The sequence below is a fragment of the Verticillium dahliae genome, genomic scaffold (assembly GCF_000150675.1).
Source record: "Verticillium dahliae VdLs.17 supercont1.1 genomic scaffold, whole genome shotgun sequence".
Lineage (NCBI taxonomy): Eukaryota > Fungi > Ascomycota > Sordariomycetes > Glomerellales > Plectosphaerellaceae > Verticillium > Verticillium dahliae.
This window is the reverse complement of record NW_009276921.1, coordinates 1,535,406-1,545,137: the sequence shown is the minus strand read 5'-3', so window position 1 is coordinate 1,545,137 and position 9,732 is coordinate 1,535,406. Positions and strand designations below refer to the sequence as shown.

General features: G+C 52.7%; 1 protein-coding gene across 1 annotated transcript in view; it reads right to left on the bottom strand.

The window, feature by feature from the left end:
• Positions 1-9,062, bottom strand: part of VDAG_00460 (uncharacterized protein) — a gene marked incomplete at its 5' end in the record, with an annotated part of 10,128 nt that extends 1,066 nt beyond the window's left edge. The window contains 3 exons of the mRNA XM_009651837.1: positions 16-1,030; positions 1,154-8,820; positions 8,998-9,062. Of these exons, the coding sequence (XP_009650132.1) occupies positions 16-1,030; positions 1,154-8,820; positions 8,998-9,062 (8,747 nt within the window). The remainder of the gene's footprint in view (positions 1-15; positions 1,031-1,153; positions 8,821-8,997) is intronic.
• Between the last annotated feature and the right edge of the window lie 670 nt (positions 9,063-9,732).

Sequence of the window (9,732 nt, the reverse complement as noted above, 5' to 3'; positions counted from 1 at the left end):
GGATTCATGGGCGACTTTGCCAGGGTATCGTCGACTGGCAGCTTGGGCGGCGCCGAGGTCTGAGGAGATGATATCGCCGTGCTGCTATTGCCGCGAGACCGGCGCCTCATGAACTTTTCAATTTCCTTCAGAGACGTCTCAAAATTGGCGCGCCGCTCCTGAATCAGCTTTTGTACAGCTTGATAGAGCGACAGCCCCTGCGCCGCCGAGTTGGTCGTGCCAAAGATCTGCACCGCATCGCCATCGAAAATTGCCACGAGTCGGTCGCCGCTCCCTTCAAGGCTGCGATGCACATTGTACATCAAAAACTCAAGTGAAGTAATGTCCGCAACCAGGAACGCCTGGTAGTCAAAGGCAGCCTTGACACGGAATTGACTGAAGCCGATGGAAGCCTGGATCATGGGCGTCTCATTGAGTGCTGCCTCACGCTCAGGCCACTGGATCGAAGTGCGGAGCTTGAAGTTCTGCAGTTCAACAAAGCCGCTGAGCCTGCCAGTGCAGTCGATTCCTACCTTGTCGATCCCGAGACAGAGGTTTTGCTCCCAGTCTGACGTCTTCTTCGAGGACACCCAGAAGTTGTTGATCTTGAAGGCAGACTTTCCTATTGCCTGACCGAGGTCGACACTGACGTCCAGGGACGTGATAGATATCGTGGCCGTCCATGGGAAGGCGGCTGTCGCAGCTACCTGCTGGTAGCGCTGGACAAGGTGTCCCTGAGATGTCTCGGTAGTCAGCTTGGCCACTGGCGCAGCGGACCCCTGGCGGAGCTCTTTGGGGTACCAGATTTCGCGGAAGAGTAAGAAGTCCTGAAGCTGCTTGGCGTTGATCGACATGTTCATCGGGCTAACTTTGAGAATGGCGGAAACTCCGCTCGTGCCGCTGACATGCTTGCTGTTCATAAAGGAAAGCACAATGGACTCAACCTCAAAGCTAGCCGTCGATTCTCTGGAATAAACATGTTGGACAGACACTGTCAGGTTGGTGAAGGCGCCAGATATGGCGAAAAAGTTGCCTTGCTCCACAGATCGTACTGTATTTGCGGTGAAGTAAATGTCATCGAAGCAAGCGGTGGCGGCCACGCGGGCGATAGGCTGACAACTGAGTGAAAATTCTTGGCGACAGATGCGAAGGCCAAGATTCAACTTCAGACGACCCAGAACAGCATTGGGGTCGGCTGTCAGAATGTTATCCTCGTTGCTGACCTCTGCTTTGAGCTGTGGTAGTGACGTCTGCGCGCTTGGTCTCGTGTCGTCCCCGACAACTTCCTTCACACTCGACATGATTTCCATGATGAGGGGCACGACGGAAGGGTACAGGGTGTTGCTCGACGCATCGACCTTGATCTCTCCGTAGAGTGCGGGATCTTCTTGGTCGTTGTCTCTGTATTCGATCTTGCAAGCCACGCCAGGGCTTCGAAGAACAGTACTGCTCCCCGATTCGTCAGGGTTGAATTGTCCGTATTTTCCGCCCGCCGCAGACTGGCGTAGAATTCTTGAGGTTCGGTTTCCCCCCGCTGCTTTCTTGCCCGAAACGTGGACGACGGCACCGGCAAAGTCAGCATCGACGAGCAGAGATTCGAATCCTTTCTTGCCGAGAATGCCAGCCGGCCGCAGTGTGGGGGTTTCGATTCGCGGCGCTCCTCGCTTTTCCTCATCAGGCTTGGCATGATTTGTGCTCATGATCCAGTCCTCGGATGCCTTTTGCACGTTGCTGATGGACAAAGTAATCGAATCTTTCAAGTTGGCCACCGGAATGATGAAACCAGATGTGAGGCGCAAATCAAGGGACTTGCCAACCGCTTGACATGCCAGACGCCGCGCAGTAGGTGTGGAAACATAGGCAATGTTGAAGACCACTTCAGGAAGAAGTGCAGAGTGTCGAGAGCGCATCCGTGGGTCCTGGCCAGGTGGGACCATCTGAAGTTGAAAGTCTTCGATCGTGAGGCGTGCCGAGTTGGCTTGGCGCGTGCCGAAACTGATGAGCTTGATTGATAGAATAAGATCCTCTTTGTCGAGGGAAGGCATCTCCACGGCGTCGCCAACGAACCAGCTGATTTGGGTGTCCTGAATCTCGAACTGATAGACCAGCGATGACAAGAAAGAATCGATCAGGTCAGGGGGCTCAGCCTGTTCCTCGTCGTTGAGAGCAATACGCGGTTTAGGCTGTCGAATCCTGCGTAGGTACTCGAGTTCGCGTGAGGTGTCCAGGTCTTTGATCTTGCCGCCCATGTAACCTAGAATCTCCATTACTGTCGAGATTGTCTCTGGTGACAGTTGAATGTCCAATCCATCGCTTTTGAAGTTGAATGATCTCTCCTCCTCGCCGGCATCAGTATGTCGTGTGCTTGCCGATATGAGAGCCCCAAATGTGATGCTACCGCAAGATCTCATTGCGCCCTCGCTACCCTTTTGAATGTCAAACATGATTGACCTTAGATTGACGTGGAGTTCCGGTTGCGCAAGAATCGGACGGTGTGCATCGTGTCTATTGGCCACTTCCAAGTGCACTCTGTCAAGACTGAAGCATAGGTATGCTAGATCATGTTCTCCGGACTTGAGAGGCGTATTGCCGAAGATTTCGAGACCTGCCAAGGTTGCATGAACCGTGTAGACCAGTTTCTGCTCTTGAGTTGGAGGAGATGAGACTTGAGGTTCTTTCACAAGCTTTTCTTGCCCAAAAATATCCGTCGCGTGCTCCTGTATGGATTTGATTTGTTCTTGCGCCTCATTCAGGGTATTGGATATTTGAGGACGGTTGAGGGCACCGAGAAGGCTATAGACGGCAGATGCATCGAGCTGTATCAGCTCAACGGAGGCGAACACCGTTACAGAATGCTCGGTTGGACCCATGCGACTCTTGACTCGTCCGTTTGTTGGCGGAATACGAAGAAGCGAGATGCTTCGCGGCTGATTGTTGACATTGACTCGGAAGTCATGTTGATTTTCCTTGATGTCAAAGTCAAAGATGAGCTCCTTGCCGAAATTCGCCGCTATAGCAGCCCGAGAAACAACTCCTGACAAATTATACGTGAGGGACTGGAGTAGTGGCACGCTGATGTCATACTCGTCAAGGAACATTGCCACATTGACTCTGAAGGATGACATTCTTTCCGCAATGCTGTGGTCGTCGCTGTGTGTCGGCGGGCTAGATGGAAGCTGCTCTTTCAATTGGTAAAGCTGGGCAAGCTCATCTTTGACCAAAACATCGACGACTTCGAGGAGAACTATTGGGTCTTGCCGCACCACAAGGGTGAGGGACTGGCTGCTTGCTGTTGACTTAATCGTGTGACAGGACACATCGTCAAGCTCTTGCAATTCATGGGAGATGAAGACACTCGGGTTGCGTAGCTGGAACATGCCCAGCAGCTGGGAGCGGTGGTGGAGCCTGGAGGTGACAGCGTCACAGCTCAGTATGAAATTCAGCGAGGTGCTTTCATCTTCGAGCGAATGGGTGAGCAAGGACGCCTTGAGATTGTTTCCCAAGATTTTTGCACTCAGGTTTATCGTATCAACTTCGACTGACCCCCTCGAGAGAGCCATGACAACATGCATCGGTTGGCGAGCCTGCACGTCACTCGTGCGGTCCGGTGCTGCTTCCGTGGAAGTCTGACCTGCAGAACTGTCTCGCCGCCTAGATCCGTTGTACAGCCGGAGTAGAACATCTGCGAGCTCGCATAGTTCCCAGTTGAGGTTGATTGCCGCATCGTTGCAGTTGATATTGAGGACAGCCATGTCTTCGGTTTCAGTCGTCTTGCGAGCTGTGTCATTTGGCTTCTTCTCAAGTCTCGCAGTCAGCTCTGAGACGAACAGCCTGTTTTGTTTCGGGCCAGGATCCAGAATCAGTTGGACTTCTCTGAGCCGGAAAGCAACCAGCAAGGGCACCATTGGCGGTGTAGTGTTTCCAGGGTCAGGAGCTCCTCCGAAAACGCTGGCGATGAGCTGGGAGCCAGCAATATTGTCCAGATCCCACCCGCGCCAACGTTGAAACGAGCTAATCACCTGCTCCCTCGCATGCGGCGGTACAGTGATGGTACTGCTTAAAGAGTTGTAAAGGAGACGGTCCCGGACTGTGGCAGGGAGCCAGACGTATATCTGACGCAGTCGAACGGCTAACTTCCACGCATCAGCAGTGCGTAGATGGCCAGCCGCGGAGCGCAAAACAGCTGATGGACGGACAAGGAACGTCGGATCAGGCGCTGTCTGCCCCTCCGTCACTAATGTATGTATCAAGAGCTTCATCCGCCGTTCATGGTGAGCTACCGTTTCACTCAGTAATGCACCCAATTCGGAAGCAACTAAACCGGTCCGGTGGACAAGCGACGCAAGGTAGTCGACTTTTCCAGACGCTGTACTGCTTCTGATGGCATCGATTTCCCCGTCGATGTACGTGACATCTTTGGACCCGACGGAAAGCACCACACGATCAACTTCTGCCATGACCGCGGCTTGATCCTCGGCAAGTCCAGGTGAGCGCTCCGCAACTGAAGCCTCGGCAGAGCCGAGTCTCAGCATGATGGACGTCTTTGTCTGCGCTGCCGTTGATCGTCCTTTATCAAGAGACTGCGCTGTTTTCGATGCTGATCGTGATGTCAAAGCAAGTTGCGAAAAGGTGACGTCGTACTGATCACAGGCATTTTTTGCCGCTTCAGGGTCATCATTTTCTGCATTGAGGAAGCGAATGCTTGCTCGCGGAATCTTAAGCAGTACATCTTTGATGTGACCTTTGACCTTGGCCTGTTTCTGTTCGTCGACCAAATTCGTAACGGCATTCATCTGAAGAGAGTCCAAGATGTCCTCTGGGTCCGTCGGCTGTAAAGCTGCAATCAACCCTGAGACGTAGCGCACTGATACTGGGTTCAAGCAGGCCGTGATACCCGAAGGGAGTTCGATAATTGTACTCGAATAGGCGTTGTCGTCACTGAGAACATCAGGATCAACATCATCGAGGCCGAATGTTGTTGCGTCTCCATCTGCCTCAAGGTCTCCCAGGTCAAGACTGGGAGATGGCGATCCGCTTGTCCCTGGTTGAGCATGCTCAAGAGGGAAGTGGGGAGGATAAAACTGGCTGGAAAAAGCCATGGATGAGTGTTGATCTCGACCATTATTGTCTCCTAACATGCCATACAATGACGGTTGACGGCCAGTAGATGCTGAGAGGTCCCTTCGTGATCTGCCGACTGATCCAGAAGGGGTCATGGCTCTACTGTCTCGGAAGGAGTAGTTTGACTTGGGATATCCCGCCGACAGCCGCGTCTTGTCTATGGAGACATTGCTGTCGTTGCTGGTTGCTGTGGATATGGACAAGAACGAGCTTTTGTGGCGAAGGCTCCGGGAATTGTTTGACGGAATCGTGGACGCTCGAGAGCTCGACTGCTCATCATCATGTTCCATCACCGCGGGATCGGGAACGACCGGAGGGGCTGTCGCTGGGGCATCGATGAGATCTGGGACCAGCTCGTCCAGGAGACCCGGCAGAAGAAGAAAATCAGTCCTATGTGTCCGTTGATCCTCTCTTCGGACCAGCTCCTGCTGCATTTTACGCTCCTCAGAGAAATTGAACTTGCGGCCCACGATGGCCACATGAATGGTCGCTTTCAGAAGAGCGTCGGCTTGTAAATTATGTGGGAGCCTTGATCTTTGTCTGGCGGCTGTCTCAGAGTTGACGCAGGATATTTGAAGGTTGGGTATCCGGATATCTGCGCGTTTCGAGTAGTGCGTCCGCGCCCAGTCATTGAATTTGACATCGATAGTCTCAGTAGAAAGCAAGAATGCCGCTTCCTCCACATGAAGCCAAACTCGAACCGACTGGACTGCAACGCGGAGAAACGTGACATCGTACATAACGATGGAGGAATGTGGTATCAAAGCGTTCTCGTCGTCGTCAAACTCAAACCCAAAGACTTGGCCACCGCGCATAAGGGCCGCCAAGAAGTCGGCTGTACATTCGCCTGTTGCAGCTCCAACAGAAAGGTCCCAATTGCAGAGATACGTTGGCTCTGTTGGCGGCAATCCGAAGAGGCGATGACCATAGATTCCTAACCCGTCGATAAAAAGTTGCGTACTAGTTGTAGCACTGATGGGCGTCTCCATTCCCGAATCACTAGTACCTAGTGATAGATTCAGAGGACTCACAGCAAGCTCCAAATCCATGTAATAGTTAGTAAACCGCAGATCAGCAGTGATGCTCGCAGTCTCGACTTGGATGTTCCGTTTTGTAGACCATAGATTTGCGGGTATCAGCAATCGTGTGTCATCGACCCGAACATGGAGGATTACATCAAGGTCATTCGACTTTTTCGGTGGTGGTCGGAGTGCTGCCTCCGCCTCTGGGTCGCGCTCTCTTAGCTGCAATGCCTCTTGGTACTCGTCCAGTGTTTTAAAATGAACGTCGTCTCCAAAGTAGTTATCTTTCAGCTTCAAAGCATATCGGATAATGAAGCCATGTATCGTAGCCGTGGGAGATTGGCCAGAGACGTTTAGAGTGAGCGTGTCTGTGTTAGCAGGCGAGGTGGTTGCATTGTAGGTGTAGCCACCGTTGACTGTCAAATTTTCGCCCTGTCCAACCTCCTTGGAAGTAAGGAATGACGCTTGTGTGTTCCAGGGGGGTACGTGCAGTGCGAGTGAGAAGGACTCCGCTTGGATATCGAATGGGATTGTGTTCTTGCTCGGCCGGTACTTGTCGATTGGAATGCAGACTTGAGATGCGAGAACAGGAGTTGACAGCACGAGATATGCATTGTCGTCCAGATCTGTAGGTTTATTAATGATGTTGCCATCGTTGACGTTCAGGTAGAGTTTGAAATTTCTGAGATCGATGTTCATATTGTAGCGGAAAGGAATGAACACCAGATACTCCGCAGGCGGGCCGCTAGCCCAGTCGTCAACGAGATCAATGAGCAGGAAAATATGATCCCTGAGCAGGAACAACTCCATGTCGTTTGCTGAGACGTTGAAGTGCCAAGACCGTAGAGCATTCCAACTCAACGGAGTCGAAAGATCACAGCGTACTCGCTGTGCCCCTGAACGCCACAGCAACTCGTGATTGACACTACTGGAGAGTTCGGTGCCTGGTAAATCTAGGTCAAGGCCCATCTTGTAGCCATGCGTGCCAGCAAACGAGTCCATCGAATAGGAAATCGTGGCATTCGCAGCAATCTTGAAATCCAGCCAGCCGGCGGGCCGGAGGGGGGCCGCGTCTCCTTTGCTGTTTTTCTTGGCCTTCGCCCTCTGCTTTCTGGTTTGGTGCGGACGATCATCCTTGGTGGACGGCTCTTTACCCTTCCATCGCCAATTCTTGGAAGTCTCTCTGGTCGGTATTCTTAGTGTCAATTCTTCTTCCAGCTCCACATAGAGCTTGAACTGTGTTGAAACACGGAAGGCGCCCGTAGGTAGGGGCTTTGCTGGCGTGGCATCTTTCGATAATCCGGGCAAAAAGACCCGTTGCAAATCTGCTCTACGGCGATCTGCCCATGGCCCGTAGTTGGCAGTGCCACCCTTGAGAGATAGATTGATGCCCCATTCTGGGGATGTAGCGCCATTGATGTTCGAAATGGCATTTCCTTTGTTCATCCGTCGACTGGCCGGTTCGTCGGTGATCCTGGCGGGAGAATCCCAGTATACAGTCAGGGTTGCCTCTGGACTGTCGATCAAAGTTGTCGCTGCCGCATATTCCACGTTCGACCATCGCGTCTTTGAATCCCGATCGTCGTCATCCAAGTAGCGAGCGAGTCCTTGCCACTGGCCAGAAGAGGGAACGTGCGTTGCTGTTGTCCCAGCCGTGGCTCCCGAATCAATGAAAAAGGACTCAACGGATTTGCGCCAGTACGGAACAAGATTTCGAAGCCTTCCGAGGGTACGTCGCTTGTGACGCAAAAGGAAACCGGCCTTGATACAGCGATGGCTACCCTGGGGCTCCTGCTTGCCCTTGCTGGCTCTCACAACTTGGTCTTCTTTGTAGTCCTCGTTGTCTTTCATCTCAATGACGGGACGATCAAATCTCATCTTGAATACTTGCCTATATGGATCAGGGCCTGTGGTGGCAGATGCGTTTACTTCACCTGTCAATGAGTTGGCTTTCACTACCAATATAGCTTTGGTGTTTTCATTCCCAACCACAAGTGCTGCCTTCTGGCAAGTGACGTAGATTGGGAACAATTGCAGCATGGCAGGTAGGTCGGGTTGAGATTCTGCCGACGTCCTCGACCCCGTGTACAAGTCTGAAGAGCTGGAGCGACCGATCGAAGAGTGTTGCTGTGGCCTGTTCCATTCGGGTGAATCTGGTGCACCAGGCGTGCTGGAGGTGTCCCTGGCCCCGTGGTTGCTGACTGGTGCTGGCTGACTCTCATCTCCCAGCTTTTCGGACAACTTGGAGCCTCGATTACGCAAGTTCGCGGTCGTCTCCTCGCTTGACGTCCCTGTTGTTACGGCATCCTCGGGTTTGTTTCCTGTCAGGCCTGCCAGAATACCGTCATACACAGGCGTCCGGTTGTAGACAAACCATTCAAGACCAGCCACTGTGACGGTAATACGACAAGGTAGCTCCTTCTTATTTTCCCGCTTTTTGGGAGACTCGCTTCCCAGTTGATGATTGTCCCTCTTAGAGTCTTTTATGTCCACGTCCCTGACACGGCGCAGCCAGTATCTCCAAGTGATATAGCCGTGCTGTATGTGAAAGGCCTCGTTGTTTCCATGGTATTTGAGACCGGTGAAGAAAATGCGGCCGCCGAGGAGTGATATTTGTAACGCCTGGATATCAATGTGTATTCGGTGTTTGTGCCATGACCAAGCCCTGATACCCTTGGATATAAACCAGCTGAACACTCTGTTGAAGTAAAGGAGGAAGAAGATGGCTCTGGTGCCATGTCAGCGCTGATTACGGTTCTGATTCGTGGCGCAAAGGAGTCCATACAATACACTAGCTAGAATGATGAATCCGAGAAAGGCGCTACGGGCGACTTGTCAGCACTGGCTCGTTGTCGCGATGTAGCCGCGAACATACCCATTGAAGCGTGGCAAAGTTTCGGGGATGCGGTTGAAGTCGTTTGGAGAGTCGGCGTCGGCCATCTTTATGTACACGCTGCGTGTCACGCAACAGCACAGCTTAATAGACCTTCAGCTCACTACCCGCGTCGTTCAGTCGGCTCGTGCAGTCCTCCCGTCTGCCATTGCTCGGAGAGTCGGCCGATTCGGATGCTGGCTCTGGAACTAGAGTGGGTGTGGTCCGTTGTTTCTCAGGACAACGTGTATCCATTGACATTGAAATTCGCGTGGTCGGGGTGCATTTCGGGTTTCTGTCAGTGGACGCTGCTTCTGGTGTTCGTTCGAATGTTCTCCATGAAGATGTTGTCGATCGCTTCAACACAACGCCTTGACTGAGCCACGAGCCACGAGCCACTCGGAACAGACACGACCTTGGACGTCCAGAGTGCTGGGATGACGCGCTGGGCATCGGATACCACGCTAACGACCCCCGGAGCTTTAGCTCAAGCACCTAAAGGCAGGTACGTGAGATCAGGTACAGTACGTACCTATTTACCCCACGCGACAGGCGCAACCAGTGACCTGTGACTTCAACACAACTAGAAGGGCGCCAGCGCCAGCGCCAGCTCCTAGCTGTCGCAACATCTCGCGGCCATCGTCATCCATCATCACTTGCATCTTATGCTGCTGCCTGCCTCAATGATTTGACCTCCACGCTTCGCCCAAAACCAAGACACAGCCACATTTTTAGTCA